We start from the raw sequence: 17,081 nt of genomic DNA, 5'->3' as shown, positions 1-17,081 counted from the left end.
ACCCCTCAGGAAGCCATTGTAAAAATCTGCATTAAAAACTCTTACATACTTGCGAGAAAATGTGTTTTTTCTTATTATCCGAAAATCATAAAAAATGACTTAGGCATTTATCCTATGAGGCTAACGATATGTTGATCTGCTATTTATTATTAATAAAGGGTAAGCGCGTGACATCACTGCAGAGTGGCAAAAACCTAGGCCTACTTTCTGGCCTTGACAGCCACTCACTTAATTTATGCATGCATGTGCATGCATAAAGTGTATACCCTCTACACAGAGATTATGTAATGCACATTGATATCCATGTGACTGCTTGCTCTTAATTACAAAACTGTTTTAGTTGCAGCAACTTTAGGTTTACTGAGCCAATTCAACAGCACCCACGTTACTCACTATACTGTACCTCTGAGGGCTTAATTTGCCCACAGTGCAGACATACTGTACACTACAGGGGCTCTGTCACTGTCAGCTAACTAACTAATGTCCTCCTTGGTGCGACAACAGTCCTCTGTTCTCAGCAAGAGGTTCTCCTTTGGAGGTTGGCTGCCTCATGCTGGAAGGACCAGTTTCTCAGGCCTCCTCCTTCACCAGGTCTGTATGTATTAAGCAATAGTTGAAACAAAATGTGTTGTCTCTCATGGGAATTATAGCCTTGTGTAGTTGGGGAAATGGTTAAATTATGATTTCCTACTTTCTACATTTCTGTCCAACAGCCTCCACTACAGAAACTGGAAAACACCTATCGGACCGAACCAGAACAACAGTGTCGGTTTAAAACATCCCGAGTTCAGGAACTAATCCAAGCTGTACTGGAGAGTCACCTGGATGGAGCCCAGTATAATGACTCCTGCAGCCACCTTGGACTGCTCTTGGCAGACATGTTGAGGAGTATGTTGTTCGGAAACATCAGTGTTCACACTGGCAGATACACTGGCAGATACAAAAGAGAAAGACACAATGCTACTGCACACAGCATAATTGGTATAATGGTAGCCTGTATCATTTGTAGGCTACCAGTGTGAATCAATGCAGCATAATGAGCAGTACTGTAGAAAGTGTAGATTGAAGATTGGTAGGAAGAGACATGACAACTTCTCAATATAGGAAACTCTTTTTACCGCAGCTTACACTATATAACAGTGTCTCCAACAATGTTCAACCCAACCATCACCCAGGATTCCGCAACAAAGGCCACATAACATGAATATTTGTCACCAGATAGTACACATAGCAAACATGAATCACAACAAACTAAAATTACTTCTTATCTCAAACAATAGTCAACACAGCAAGCCCAACTGGCACACCCAAGGATGGTATGCTACAAAGCCCCCACCTCTAGATTATAGTTTATTAGCACATTGCTAATATAAAATACAAACAATACATTTCAAAAGAAAACAAGATGTCATTAAAGGAGAATGCCATACTAAAAGGCTTTCTTACCTTTCTTTGTAGTCGTTACGTCCCCATCAAAGAGGTCCAGGTGTTATTTTGTGCAAAAGCTCCTTATTGGCTATTTCCCCTACCATAAGCCCTAAATGAAATGCATTGAATTGAATGGGGCTATGGGGTGTTGTGCTAATTCGCTTATTTCCATCGCTCAAAATTATTGTATATTATTTGTATATATCCTCTCTTCATAATGTAAATAATATCCCAAGCGGCACACTTTACTACTTATTTCGATGGAAATAAGCGAATTAGCACAACACCCCATACATCCCATTCAATTCAATGCAATTCATTTAGGGCTTATGGTAGGGGAAATAGCCAATAAGGAGCTTTTGCACAAAATAACACCTGGACCTCTTTGATGGGGACATAACAACTACAAAGAAAGGTAAGAAAGCCTTTTACGTATGGAATTCTCCTTTAAATAACATACATTAAAAGAACAATACAAATGAGCTGCCTTACAAAGAGACCAGCAGTGCAATAAAGAAGTGAAAACACAAAAAGCACAGAAAAGGAAAAATGAGTTAGAATTACATATCAGAACTAAATCAATACAGTTGAAGAAGAAATAATATAATTTATAATTTTATTAAATGTTTCTTAAGTATTGGCAAGGAAAGTGAAACTTTAGTGATCGAAGGCTTTCACCTAGAGCTCCATATATGGAGATAACGGGGATATACGGTGATTACATCAGGTCAATGTAGAAACCTCATATACTCTATGGGTATACGTACACTCGTGGCATTGTCATGGTGATCTGTACACAGTTGGCTGGCATCATCATCATGACTTGCATCCAGTACAACCTTATATAAGATTAACCCAAAGAGGTTTAGAGCTAGCTAGCAGCATTTTTGCTACGCTCCTCGTGACAGGATATTTGGCCTTACAACCCAGATATCCTCAGCGATGTCTGGCCTTACAAGCCAGACGTCGTTGTGTCAGACATTTCGGCATCTCGGTTAAGTTCTCACCGGACACGAGTTCTAACCCAGCGGGTTCTAACCCAGACAACCAGCACTAGTTCGAGCCATTTCATAAGCATAACAGTCCCCAGTAACCAGAGCACCCAACACAAAGCCCTGGAAGTGTCTCCTTCACTTCCCAGGCACTTGACCTGCTTGCAGGGTTGTATTGGGACAGGGCGTCAGCGTTGCCATGGAGACGGTCCACCCGGAGCCGGAGGCACACCTCAAAATCATAATCCTGGAGTGTCTTATGCCACCGGGCCAGGCTGGCCAGCTGTCACTCTGGCTCTCAGGAGCCCAGGGGCCAGGTCAGAGAGGACAGAGACTGCCTGGAGCAGGAATCGTTGACTGCACCTGCCTTTACCTGTTTTCAGTGACATTTCAATGGCCGTGCACACATTGTACAAATGTCTTACTGCTCAACCACACCCATCTGGGTGAAACACCTGTTTTTGAGGTAGTTGCACAGTCTACTCTAGGCAGTGCTTGCTTAGTCAGATTGTTGAGCATGACAGGGTGGCAGCCACTTAGCAACCATTTATGTAAACTCACTGCTCAGTGACTTCACCCTTGTGACCTCCCTTCTGAGCCACACAGTAAAAACCTTACTATAAATATCAGATGAGATATCTTCTTCATCTAAATGAAATGGTGCCGTGCTCTCATGAAGGATCATGTTCTACAGTAGATTTGATCATGACCCTTGCTAGTCCCAATCTGTCTGATTGATGGATCCTAACATAGTACTTTCTTCATTTCACAGGTAAAGTAAAAGAGATCACCCCGCCCAGATACAAGCTGGTGTGCCAGGTTGTGATTGGTCAGAGAAAGAACCAAGGTGTACGAGTGGCCAGTAGCTGTCTCTGGGATGATCAGCTGGACGACGTTTCTGTGGTGGAGTTCCAGAACCACTCACTCTATGCTCTCGCTACTGTTCACGGGGTGTATTTGGAGTGAGAAAGGTGTTATAATGGCTGCTACGGCCTCCAAGCTATCCCATTAGCCAGTGACATGTGTCAATTTACTAAATTAGATTCCAAGAGTATGGGATTACTTAGCATTGGAAAGAGAAAATCTGATAATTCTTTAACGAAAGCTGTGATCAAGTCATGTGGCCAACAAGCCAACATGGTGCCACTTAGCATTAGCAGGAAGATGACATTTCTTGGCTCATTATTTGGGTTAAGTGATTCATGCAGTGTACAGTAGGTATGTCAAATCATGCCAAGGCGTGTTCATGGACAGAAGTGAATATAGCAGTCAAATCACGAGTTAGTCCTTGGGGTTGTGTGGGAACCAATAATTCAAGAAAGGCCCTGATTCACAAGTAGCAATATATTTTTATGCCCAGCATTGAGCATCCATTTTTCATAATGGGTCCTTGGTTGAAAAATAAGCAATCATGCTCAAAGTACAGTGAACTTAAAATGTCTAAAGTTCCTTTTCATTTAGCTTTTTTGGGAGTTTATGGGAGAATGTGTAATAAGTGCCGTTTCAGATTACCATAATACACATTCAGTACGTTGTATGCTTTAAGTTGACCTTTTAACCAGCATATAAAAATGCTTCCCATCTACTACAGATAAGGGGTTATGGGCAGATGATGGCACCATGCCATTAACAGAAACACATAGTAACAGTACTGTAGTGTGGGCAAGACAAATCCTGTCAGTGTGCAGAAATAAAACATCATGCAAGTGTGCAATGCATTTCAGAGAAAGGAGTATATCAAATGGTTTCTTTTAAATAAACTTTATTCTTAACTTTTCCCAAATACAGTACATAAAAAAGGTGAGCGGAATTGAACATTATCCTCATGTCAAGACACTAACATTTACACATTAATAAATAAAAAATAACCACGTATAAATAAAAATAAATAAACAAGGACATTATGTGCCAAAAAAATAAAGATTCTTCTGAACTGGCAGATGGCTTTCACAATGTTGGATTTTTGAAAACAATACCTGTACATTTGTATAATACTTGCATTCAGGATCACAGTTTTTAAGGATACAACTCTGTGCAGAGAAAGCAATGTAAACCAATGAGGAATACAGTACAACGGAGTACAATTTGTTTTCTTTTATCCACACTAGATATTAAATCAGCTAAATATTTAGTATACCAGTTTTATTCAAAGCTTATACCAGGTAGTGAGACTGTAGTGCTAGACACATTTTAAACGCGACTCTAGGTAAAAAGTAGATCCCACTTGCAGAGCCCATCTATGATCCCGTTAGTATCTGGTTCAACATTCAGAAAAGGGCTGTTATTGCACCATAGACATCCCTCAGAAAGGCACTTTATCCTCCGCTCCTCCCTCCTTGAACTCCAACCAACCGTTTTCTAGTTTACCGAGCGCAGTCCTTTTCAAGTGCGGCACACGCGCATAAAACCAAAAAAAAAAAAAAAGAATCAAAGCCTTTTGGTATCTATAGTTTAAAAACTAATAAAAGAGCAACACGTGGATGTAAAAATAAGTACAGCTGTACAAAGAAAAATACAAAAAAATAATAATAGTGCAAGATTGTGGTGCCCCAAAGCCCCTGCGTGATGCCGTGTACGACCCATCAGTGAAGTTTGTTTCTCGTTTAAAAGAAAATAATACACGATGTTGGAGCATGACTTTCAAAAGCTGCTTCTTAACATCAGAATCAAAATTAAGGCCAGGTTTCTTTTGTGTGCGTGTGAGGTCAAGACCGTAGTGTGATCCTGTAGATGAAATAAACAATAACTGGCTCATACATAAAAGAAATAAAACCATTTTGAATGTGTGCACCATATTCCAAAGAGGCCCGAAAACAGCCTCAGGTAGGAGGATCTCGCTCTTTGATCAGAAACCGATTTACCAAAAGCAGTTGTTTTTTTACGAGATAATCATTCCAATGCAAGTCAATGGCCTAACGGTGATCTTACAGTCCAAGATACTTTTGAACAACACAGCTTAAAAGCATTGCGGCCTTAGGATCAACTTTGTCCCATTCGCTGGCAAAGGAACCAAGATCATTTCACTGTCCAGGTGCCTTTGGGAAGCCATGCCTGGTGTTTGCGGGCTCCCAGGTCGAGCATAAAGCAGCAGGCTGGTTGGTTGGTGGCATTAAGGGATCCAGCCAAGAAGCAGTGGTCCGAGTGAGTGAGGAAAGTCAGTCAGTAGTTTGGGTAGTCCATTAGATATCTGCCTGTGAGGCATCCATCAGACTTTGGCCAAAGAAGCCTGTTGCATGTCCTGTAGTAGGGCAGTCATCAATGCCACCCAGGTAGATGACTTTCGAGGCATTAGCTGGATAGGCACAAACCCTTGATGCAGCAACCACCCGACTGGTTTATGTCAACCGAGACAGGTCTTCTAGCTTATAGCCATCAACCCGATAAGCAGCTGCCTCAAAGGCATCAGTTTACAGAGGACCCAATAACAAAAAAAAGGTTCCATGTCCCTTGAGGCACCTGCCCAAGGAGAAAGCCTGCCTTCTGGGTGGTTAACCAGTCTTGGTCATCGCCCCTGCACCCTCTCAGGCGTCGGCGTGGTGCTGCAGCAGCTGCACCACGTAGCGGAGGCGGTGCCGGAGCTCTGCGGAGCAGCCCAGCTCCGTCAGCGTGCTGAGTTGGTACGTGTAGGAGACGCGGTCGCGGCTGATGTAGGTGAGCAGGTAGGAGCCGTCGGACGACTTGGACAGGATGACCTTGGTGTGGTCCGTGTAGAAGTTCACCTGAAAAGGAGGACGGAAATGGTGAATAAACAAGTGTTCAAATATCACAATTTTAACAAATCTATCAATATTGTGATGATATTTTGGGAATGACAGTTGGTGCTTTTACTAAATGTACACAATAAAATCGATAATCAGTAATGCCTATACAGTAATGTCTATATAACAAAATGGTTAAAGTTAAAAAATAGAACAATCAGGTAACCGTTTAGAAGTTTACTAGTTTAGCCTTTAAAAGCAGGACAAACACATTTATGATATTAAACAGTTATGATATTAAAAAGACCACAATCCCAGATTATGTTTTAACGATATGTATCGATACATTGCCCAGCCCTAGATTATTTTTTTTTGTAAATACAATCTACAAAGGTCTAATCGGTACTAGGGCCAGTTGTGTCTAATGGGTCTAAAGTTGAATGCAACAGCACATTTGGTGAAGCCTGAAAACAAGCCCTCGTGTCAACCAGCGACCGTCTTGTGAACTCGTACGGCTGCCATTTTCCCGCACGCAATAAAGTACACAGAAGCCAACGTGCGCAGGACATCTACCTGCAGGGTGGCGTTGTTGAAGAGCATGACCAGAGCATGGTCCGTCTTCACCCACTGGAGCAGCAGAGGAGGAGACTGAGCAGCCTCCTCGTCACACTGCAGATCTCCACCCTGACAGAAAACAAGACATTTATGGAACATTAGAGCCAATACGATCAACTCTCTCTTCCCCCTGATAATTACCTACGACGCCAAATCTAAACACTCATATTCTATTTAGTTTTTTTTTTTTTTTAAAGAAAGGAAAAAAAAAATAAGTGCATTCACTTTAAAAGCCCAATTCTAAATGTGTCAATCAGGAAGTTAATTGTGTACTCTGTACCCAGGCTCAGAAGTGTCCTTTAACCCATTTTGGGCAAGGAACCCCTTTTGGTGTTAGAATCATGTTATGCTTTAGCTATTGAAAAATAGCAGATCTACAAGCTCATAGCACGCCACCGAGTGGCGCGGTACGAGCATGTAGGTCTGCTATTTTTGAAAAATCGAAGAACCACTGACATAGAAACATAGCTTTTTCAGAAAACTGTCAGGATGTAGAATACATTTTTTGAATCTGATCTCAGGTCAGAATGGGTTAAAACAAACATCTGGCATGCTAAAGTGTGAAAGTATCTGATCCGTGTCGTACCTCCATAAGGTTCTGCTCCATGTAGTTCGCCATGAGCACCACAATTTGTTTCTGACTGTGGAGCTGCTCGGGCAGAGAGCTGGCCTGGAACGTGAAATGTTTGTTGTTGGTCAAGCAGTAGTGGATAGTCCTGTTGGGACGGGCAGAAAGGAAAGAAAGAGTATACCATTAGTGAAGAAGATAAATACGTGTGTTGGGAGTAATCGCTCAACTAGAAAAACCAGAATGTACTCGACAAACAAACCGATCAATACAAGCGGCCTTGAGCTTATTTAGTCTTTTTGTATAACACCTTGTCTAATGCTTCAGGCTTTCAGGGGAGACTTGGATAATAATTCTTAGTCCCACAAAAAGAGCAGCAGATAATAATAATATAAGATTTATACAGCACTTTTCTGGGTACCCAAAGTCGCTTTACAGAACAGTACAGACATTATTATTAGAAAAACTAGTTAAAAGGTTTAAAAGGTTCAAAACTAGAAATCAAAATAAAAAAGGACAAACAAGAAGGGTGTGTGTGTGTATGTATGGAAAGCCAGTTTTAAAAGGTGGGTTTTGAGTGTGCAGATAGGCATATATACATGGCAAAACAGATACATGTTAAGAGTTTGTTAAAGGGCTCTTACTTGCGCTGGTTACAGAGACTAAGGTGCGTGCCCTCGTTGAAAAGCACGCCAACACTGTGGTTGGACAGCTGGTACCCGAAACCATATTTGTTGGAGTAATCAACCCATTTAGTCACCCACAAAAAGGACTGTGGTCTAGCCAGACAGGGAGGGTTTCTGGTTGCTGAGGAGAGGGAAAAAAGTTAAATGATGTTAGAGGTTTAATAAATGTCATATGAGGAGGGGGGGGGGGGGGGGGGGGTAGGCGGGGGCATTTGGAGTTAGAATATCTGCTGAGGCATATTTGCGGTCATTTGCTAAAATGATTGAAATAATGGCTGAGGTAAGGAAAAGCTTTGGGTGATTAAACCAAAATGATCCATGTAATGCATATCTCTGTATGAGAAAAACAACCAACTTAACATAAAAATTAAACGTGAATTAGGCATATCCACAATTTGGCTAGTAGATGATCCTCCGGCATCTTTGGGGTGTAATCTACCCGAGATTTAATTGTATCATTAAAATGTATCAATTAAAAACAACAGTGTCATTTCTCATTAAAATAGTGCTGCAGTTTGCATGTGGAGTCTTTCCAGTGCTGTAGACTATGCGAAGCTAAAAGGGAGTGTTGCGCTGCTGCCTGGGAAGCCAACCTACCTGATGGCATGGCAGACAAACAGCTGTTGAGAACCTTCATGGCCGATTCCGCAACAGCTGCCGGGGTCAGCACATCCTCGCTCGCTGCAGGAAAGAAAGTGAGGGAAGGCGAGGAAACATTAGACTTGATATACTTCATAATGCGATTTGTTTAAGCTGTAAATCGGCTATGGTCAGTACGCGACACCGGCATACAATTCAAGTATAAATCCTGGTTAAGATGTTCATATTACAACAAAAAAAACATTCCAATACAAGGACAGCTGACAAAAGGCCAGTGTGAACGGAGCATAACTTGAACCTACGTTCCGTGCTGCTCGCCACAGTGCCCTTGAAAGAACGAGAGATCGACTTCCTGGATTCCTCTTCAGCAGGCGTAGGTTCCAGAGGCACAGAGCTGACCAGCTGACCAATAGGGGATGGGGATGGAGTCTGGACAGACAAGACAGAAACAGTATTTAGATTTTATACTTTTTATGATGAACACTCACAGGTTCATGTGTTTGAAGTCATGCAATTACCACATATGCGTTTAAAATATACATGTCAAGGGTTCTTTCCCCCCTCCCCCCTAAGGACAACATATCCATCAGAACAACGTACTTAAAAACTCCTGTGAGAACAGATGTATTCTACGACTACAAGACTTGTTGCCAGCGCCACCTTGGTGTATATAATGTAATCTAAAAACAATGAATTTGCTCAATGTTCAATTTGCAATGCAATGCCATTTGCCACGCTTTACATAAAACCCGTTTTCTCATGTCAAGCCTAGGTGTACAATCAGTCCTCCACTTAACATGTCACAAAAAGCTGTTATTACTATTCTGCACTAAATTTTACGTTAAAGAATTTATCATGGAAAACCTGTTTTGGACGCCCATGGTTATTTCTATGCAAATGTTCCCCCAAGGAAACAACCTAATGACTTGGGCAGTTACAGAGTAAATCTATGGTGCACTGCTTACATGTAGCCATTTTTAGAACAAGCTCAATATCTGGCCAATAGTCAAAAGGGCAAATAATGTAGTTTGAAATGGAATCGCGCAGGCTCTATAAATAGTTAACTTGACCAGTGTGATTAAAGGATTCGCCAGCTGCTGTTCAAACTATTCGCTACCTGCCGGCGCTTGCTTGCTTATCTCCAAGGACTGACAATTGCCGAATATTGGTTAAACATTTAAGGCTGCTTCAACACTTCGTCCATTCGTTTATGTAACAATTTTGTTACAACAATGTTGCTTGTTTCAAGTTCATGCTTACGCCACAATGACATGCCCAAAATAAGGATGCCAGGTTTCAAGTGGCTAATGCTGAATGCAGTGCATCACTTCTCTCCATCTTCTACAACAGAAATATTCCGTCTCTCCAAATTTTACCCGTCAACAAGGGGCTTTATAGAACGGAAACATGGCATAGTTCCACTGAATTGCAGCCTCAAGTAACCAAGGTGTTCATTCAAAATATTTTCTGGTCAGCTATAAATATGCCTGGCAGGATGCTTGCCTTCTAGCTGTTGAGTATATAACTTAGAATCCGGTCTATTTTTACACATCATACACATCTACATCAACAGCTTCAGTGAAATTACTACCCCACCTTAGTGAAACACAACCAAAGCCGTTAACGGCCGCTTGCTCTTTGAAGTAGGTCTCTTTCGTTTACATAATGGAAATCATACAAAGAAGACGTATCTTAGCAGTGGGGGCGGGTGCAAATTCAATTGAACTAAAGATAAGCCATCACGATATGTGGACTCTCTTGTGCTGGAATCCATCGATCCGTCCATTTATTTTTCATACACGATGTTGCCTACTTCTTTGATTAGTTGAATAATCTCAAATTATTAACTATTAATTAATTCATTAGAATGGACTAAATCAACTAGTCTTATCAACAACTTAAACCCTATTTTATACTTTGTCTTTAGTCCGATTAACTGTTGCTGATATTTAGTCACTTTCCTGTTAGCTGGGGAGTTTTATTTATTTACAGAAGCGGGGAGAAAACACTGTACCTCATTAGATCCCACTGTCTTGTAACTGATCTGTCGACTGATGGAACATTTGACGATGCCAGAGACTAGTTTAGAAATGTCTTTCTCATCCTTCTCTTCTGGGCTCTTATCTGCTGAAGAAAAGAAAGGACATGTTAAATATGGTTCTTATCTAAAGAAGTCTGCAACAGTTTACATTTCTTCGGTTAAAAACAGAGGCATTTCTGAGTAAATTCCAAACCAAAGAGGACAATCTGTAAACTGTTGCATCTACGGTCCTGTGCAAATCTGCATAAAATAATAATGCGTGTGACATCCAAGGGGTGGCCTTGCTGCTTACCTTTGGATTTCTTCTTGCCAAAGAGGCTCTTGGCCATTTTGGTGAAGAACTTCTTGGCAGGGCTGGGCGGATGCAGCTCTGGAACTGTCACACAGCTACTGGGAGGCAGCTTGTCAGGAGTGAAACCCTGAAAATAAGAGTCGTTTAGGATGGGGCACGGTTGGTGCAAGATCCTCATTTCAATGCCGTTCCTGGAAATCAGCTGAGACAAAATGATACAGGCCAAATTCCATCATACCTGTATGTGAGCCAATTACATTACATGGTGAATGCAATGATGAAGCATCTTAAAGTGAGTAAGTAAAGTAAGTAAAAGTAAAGTAATTAAGATTACACATAAAAAAGGCATACTTTGATGAAGAACTCATGGTTGAGAATTTGGTCCAGGTTGAGTCTGTCACTGGGGTTCTTCTGGAGGATGGCAGAGATGAGTTTCTGGGCAGTATGGGAAATGGTGGAAGGCAGGTTGTACCGAACCTCCTTAATACATTTATAAGTCTCCTTCAGGTCCAGGGTCTCAAAGGGAGGGTTGCCACACATCAGCGTGTACCTGGTCACAAGAACCAACATTTGGAAGTCAGCTACAGTACCATGAGTTTAATAAATGTGTTGTTTTTTGGGATAATTATATGTCACATGCATTCAACCCCAGATTAAATTGATAGTGAAATGAACTCATTATACAATACAACATATTTTTCTTCATAAAGATTTAAATAAACAACATCCAGTCAGATCCAGATGCAGGCAATGGTTCATTGTTCAGAGCAGAACACAGAAAAGCAAATATTTAAACGCATGACAGCACAGCAAATACTTTTATTCGATTTAGTGGGGCTGTGTGCCATGGTTGTAAAACTGAAAGTAGGTGAACTCACATCACACAGCCGAGGGACCAGACGTCAGACTCTGTGCCGTGACCTTGTCTGTTGAGCACCTCAGGGGCCAGGTAGTTGGGGGTTCCACAAATTGTTCTGTCACGAGAAAAAAATAAGGATATTCTGTAAGGGGGGGATGCTTATTGTAGTCCAAGTGCCAATGAGGCAACATTATACATTTGAAGATGACAAAAGAGGCGAGCCCAAGCCTATAGTCACCACAGCCATCTATGCAACTTCAGTAATACAAGCTACTGTATCGCCTCCAGCACTTCATTCAACCCTTGGGAACCGGTTGTGGTACTTTTGGAATTACATGATACCATGTTGTGGTACTTTTGGAATTACATGATACCATGAATGTTGAAGGTGATTAATGACTGAGATAATAATGTTAAAACCATTCCAAAATGTTGCATAAAGCAAATTGATTTAATACTTACAAGTTGAAATATCCTATTATACAAACAATGTATTATTTGAACTATGTAAACTATATCAGTTCTGATGTGCATCTTTTCTTTCTAGCAGTATAATAAATCATAAACATGATTCGTGAAGTGAATGTAGATATGTCTATTTAAACATTGTTCCAAATACAGAATAACTAGTATTCAATATTATTCATTAAATAAAAATTTGCCTCACTTTTTCCTCTGCTCGACTGTCTCCAACTTGGCAGCAAGGCCAAAGTCTCCCAACCGTAGGTCCATGTTCTCGTTGACAAAGAAGTTGCCTGAAAGAAACAAAGGCGTTTGCTCAGTCAGCATTCCGTACACCACAGTTGCACATACCAAAAGGCAAAGTGGATTCCTCACATGCCACTGTTGAGGAATTTGCATGAATGACATAACACAACAATGCAACGCTCAACATTAACACACAGAAAACACCTAAAAGAATTTAACAATGACAGATGCATTCATTGGTCAAACAGGTCGGTGCACACGTCAAATAGACTTGTTAACTGTGCACTCTTAACCTCTAAAACCCTATGCTTAGTTGACCCAGGGCCCTATACTAGGTCCACTCCTTTTTTACTGACCAATACAACAGAATCCTTTTATCATAAAGCTCACAAGGCGTCACCACCTTGCGATTCATTGTGAACTTGTACAGTGTGATCTTTTGCCAAAGGCTCACCCCAGAACAGAGATGCTAGGGGTTCATATGGTTACACACATACCTAGTTTGAGGTCTCTGTGCAGGATTCCTCTGTTGTGGAGGTATTTCAGGCCCGATATGATTTGTCTGAGATAGTAGCGCACCTCTGGCTCCGTCAATGTGTGCCGTGCCTTCCAAATGTGTGCCAGGGACTGCAGAAGAGAGACAATGAGTACAGTCTAGCCTGGGGCCGTGGTAAATGTAGCAACTTGGCCGATAGAGGCGAGGACATAGATTCAAAAGGGAGATGTGCTCCGTTTATCCGACTGCACCACTGCAGAGTATACATACAGTAGCGAGCTTTAAACACACAGTCATCGTAGTCTCACCTTGCGACTGCAGAGCTCAAGGAATATGTAGATGTTATCTTGGTCTTCGAAGTAATGGGAGAATTTTACCACGTGCTTGTGTGACAGGGTTTTGTGGAGCTCTATCTCATTTGTGATCTGTTGGGAAAAAATGACAGTGCAACTGAAGCAATCGACAACTACCGTGAAATCCAGAGGATGAACTGGTGTCGTTATGTTGGGAGGGGGGGCAGATAGTTAGGATTGTATACCTTGTCCCTTTGATGCGGCTTCGACACCCTGCTCTGTGGAATCACCTTAACGGCATACATTTTGTTGGTGGCCTGGTCTGTCATCTCATAGCATCGTGCAAAGCCACCCTTTGGAGAGATAAAAAAGAAGCAGACATTAACATTCAAGACAGGTCGGTTATGGTGGCTGTGGGTCGTAAAGCAGCAACAGCAATCGATCATTGGTCTCTGTGGCAAAAGCCTCTGATCCTTCGATCAATAGTGCTATGGCCAAAATGATTCAACAACAATGGCATAGACTACTACAGTCTGTTCTGCTAGGCTGGCAGGGAGAAGAAGAAGGGGCTTCACATAATGGGAAACGATCAATCCAAGGCATCTGATCCAAAACCCTACTGGAAATGCTTCATCAATTCATTCAGTAAATCAGTTATCATCCATCTCTAGATTCAATCGACATAATTCATTGGCGATTTGAGTGACCAAAATCCTATGTCCTCATGGGGGGCTTGTGAGCTTCCATGCAGGAGGATATTTGATCTACAGATTGCGTTTATTCGAGAATGTGATCAAAGAATTCAGCTTGTCGGCCTGAGGGATGAGGCAGACTGAGCTACTGCATTCATTAACCGTGAAATTGACAAGACGCTCAGCTATGCGGCAGGCAGCAGGAGAAAAGGAGAGAGAAAGGGACTTGGCTGCATGCCTAAAAGCAGCGTCTGGATGACGTGCAACACGTTGATGTACAACCACTCCTCTCCATTCATATATAAATACAATTTCACACACAAAAAATGAGTCTGCGTCGAAGGAGTCAAATCGTGTCCCAATGAAAGCGTGGATGTGAATTGGACAAATTTAGTGGCTGTCCTTGGAACAAATATTCGTCGCCCACACAAAAATAGTGACACTCGATTGCCTGGTGAATAATGTTGAGCATCACACACACAAAAGGTGTGCGGACACACCTTGATTCATTCAGCAATGACGCGCTCGACTCAAATCAACCACGAGGCCATTTACTTATTTTTTTTTAAACCGGAAAAATAGATGTACAAGCTCACAAGGAGTCGCATCGCGCCCCCCTGTGAGCTTGTAGATCTGCCATTTTCGAGACACTCGTACGACGGCGACAGACACTCGTATGACGGAGGCTGTATTCCAGCATAAGACATTAAATCTGTATTGGGAGTCGGAAGATGTTTCTCCCCCCCCCCAGTTGTCGCATCAAGGAATGCTGTCACCACTAACAATTCTACAAGAAGCGACACTGATCATCAGCTGTCGTCTCATCAAACGTGTGCGAAGCGCCGCCAAATCGCCAATACAAATATAGATCACCCAATATGTGACCGTTGTGTGATCAAATCATCATAACATGAATACCTTTCCCAAAAGCTTTCCTTTGCTGTATGATCGCCCCGTCTTGGCGTCGGTCACCACCTGGGCGACCTCCGGTTTGATTTGCTCGGGTTTGGTACTAGCCCGGCTGGTCTTCACGGCGGCTTGCGGCGCTCCTCCAGCGCCGCCGCCGCCGACACGAGCCTCCGAACAGGGCTTGAATAAATCCGCATTCATCGTGTGGCAGGACAGACGCTGGGCCGCGGTGAAACAACCCCCGGTATCCATTTGAGCGACAAAAACGGCCGGTTAATTCACAGTTTATAAGACGATGGGTCCTCCTCCTCTTCCTCGGCGGTCGCCCCGGTGCAGTGGGTGATAATAAAGTCCACGCACGGCACCCAGATTGCTTTCGTGTAGCGACTAGCGAGAATCGGGAAGGAGCGCTGCTCCCACAGCTATATACACTCGCGTCACGGACGGGGGCGGGACCGCGGGTGGGTGGGCTGCTGGGGGGGAGAAACTCCACATGATCTGCCCAGGCATGTTCTCAATCATAGATCGGTGTTTATTATGGCTGCTGCCTTGCTTTGAGTGAAAATATGAATGAGACGGCTTTATGAAAAGCAAACACGTTGATAATTGTTAATTTCGTCATGCTTTAATAGGGGGGGGGGGGGGGGAAGCCGGGTGACACATCATCATGCATGCACAACAAGTCTAATCAATATTTCCATGCATCAATTTAAACGGGGAAGGGGAATGGTTTCCATTTGTATGGATTTAACACTCAATTTGTAAACCGCGGGCATACATTTTTATTCATTTCATTGCATAATAAATTGGTTGTCACGACTGTAGTAATTTATTCTGCCACTGCAGGGCTGCAGGGTTTGCTGCAGATAAAAACAGGAGTCACTGTGGCCTAAAGTAGCCTAGTAGGCCTATTAACCTATAGGACTTGGTTTTGAGGCCAGATTTTCTATTTCCATCACCAAGCCAAACATTTGAAGCCTCAAAAAATGAACGTAGTGAAATCTTTCACAGACTTTCCTACTAGGCTGAGGAATATGTCCCACCCTTTTCACATTGGCCTGATATAGCGCCACCAACAGGTGGATTGGCACATTTTTGGAACAAAATGCCAGAACGGAGACAACGGAGCATGCAATTTACGTGAAATCTTTCACTGACTTTCCTGACCTGCCCTGGTGGAGAGTGGAGACCTGTGCCCCGAGGGGCACTTTCTTTACTTAGTCGTGTCTCATAGGAGGGCTGTGGGCAGTTCAGAAACTCGTCCCATCAATGATGTCACTGGTGGTGGTGGATGGGTTTCTGAACTGCCCACAAAAACCTACACTATGAGTAGGTTTTTGTAACATTAGTGAGGATCAATTATATGAAGATAGGTTGAAAAGTGGTGAAGTGGTCCTTTAAAAGCGTCAGCTTCCTCCTGATTAGGCTAGGCTAAGTATGACCCCCATTAATACAGCATTCCAAGTTTCCAACTCGGCAGGATCAAATACCATTTTCTTACATATCTGTGGGTGATGACTGATGAGGACATGGGCAGAATAAATAGATTCTGAGTTTGAAATGGAGCAATAAAGAGAATAGCCTGTTAGAATATAAATTGGACCTATTAGTATTTTTCTGAGCCTAGTTTAGGACTCACTATAGGCTATTATTAATTTATTATGGTAATAGGCCTATATAGGTATTGTTCATGTTTTGCATAGTATTACCTATTTGTCTATCATTAATTATTTCGATTAATTGAGTACCAAAGGACCCCAACGGAAATAACATATACACCATAGGCTTTCTTGGGATTAAATAATTTTAGCATTGTTTGTATTGTATTTTACTGTGACTTTTTCTGCATACTGCTAATAAAGTATTCAATAATGGGAAGGGGGAAAAAAGTTGTCTAAATACAAAACAAGGTTGCCACCTGGTGGAGAAAATAAGACTCGTCATGACAGACTTCATGCACTTTCATCTTTTTGTATGTTGTGGTAGTGATTTAAAAGCACACAATTGATTGCAGTTGACTTTACATCACCCATACAACCACAACCACAACCTTAACCGTCGTTAAGACTAACAATATCAACAGTTCAACACCAGGCTGCGGCATCAGAGCCTATGGGCCCTCTGGAAACGACTCAAACGAGGGCCTTCGGAGGTTACCGCCACATCAAGATTTTGTTGGATTAAGTGGGTTCATATACTAATAC

At 42.2% G+C, this 17,081-nt stretch overlaps 1 protein-coding gene across 2 annotated transcripts; it reads right to left on the bottom strand.

Annotated features, from left to right (window-relative positions):
* Window positions 1-4,179: 4,179 nt before the first annotated feature.
* On the bottom strand, window positions 4,180-15,257 carry plk3 (polo-like kinase 3). 2 transcript variants are annotated; one of them, XM_083781090.1, is made up of 15 exons: window positions 14,887-15,257; window positions 13,522-13,629; window positions 13,292-13,408; window positions 12,985-13,114; window positions 12,447-12,534; window positions 11,799-11,894; window positions 11,272-11,470; window positions 10,921-11,047; window positions 10,602-10,714; window positions 8,890-9,016; window positions 8,585-8,668; window positions 7,946-8,108; window positions 7,320-7,449; window positions 6,692-6,802; window positions 4,180-6,139 (listed from the first exon to the last, which is right to left on the bottom strand). In XM_083781090.1, the coding sequence occupies exons 1-15, from the start codon at window positions 15,127-15,129 to the stop codon at window positions 5,942-5,944; spliced, it is 2,034 nt and encodes a 677-aa protein (XP_083637216.1). In that variant the 5' UTR covers window positions 15,130-15,257; the 3' UTR covers window positions 4,180-5,941. The 2 variants fall into 2 exon arrangements, with proteins under 2 accessions (XP_083637216.1, XP_083637217.1); XM_083781091.1 differs by having other exon boundaries at window positions 10,602-10,711.
* Between the last annotated feature and the right edge of the window lie 1,824 nt (window positions 15,258-17,081).

The sequence above is a fragment of the Protomyctophum parallelum genome, assembly GCF_964188405.1.
Source record: "Protomyctophum parallelum genome assembly, chromosome: 14".
Classification (NCBI taxonomy): Eukaryota; Metazoa; Chordata; class Actinopteri; order Myctophiformes; family Myctophidae; genus Protomyctophum; species Protomyctophum parallelum.
Note: the sequence above shows the minus strand (reverse complement) of the source record. Positions and strands in the feature narration are given on the sequence as shown.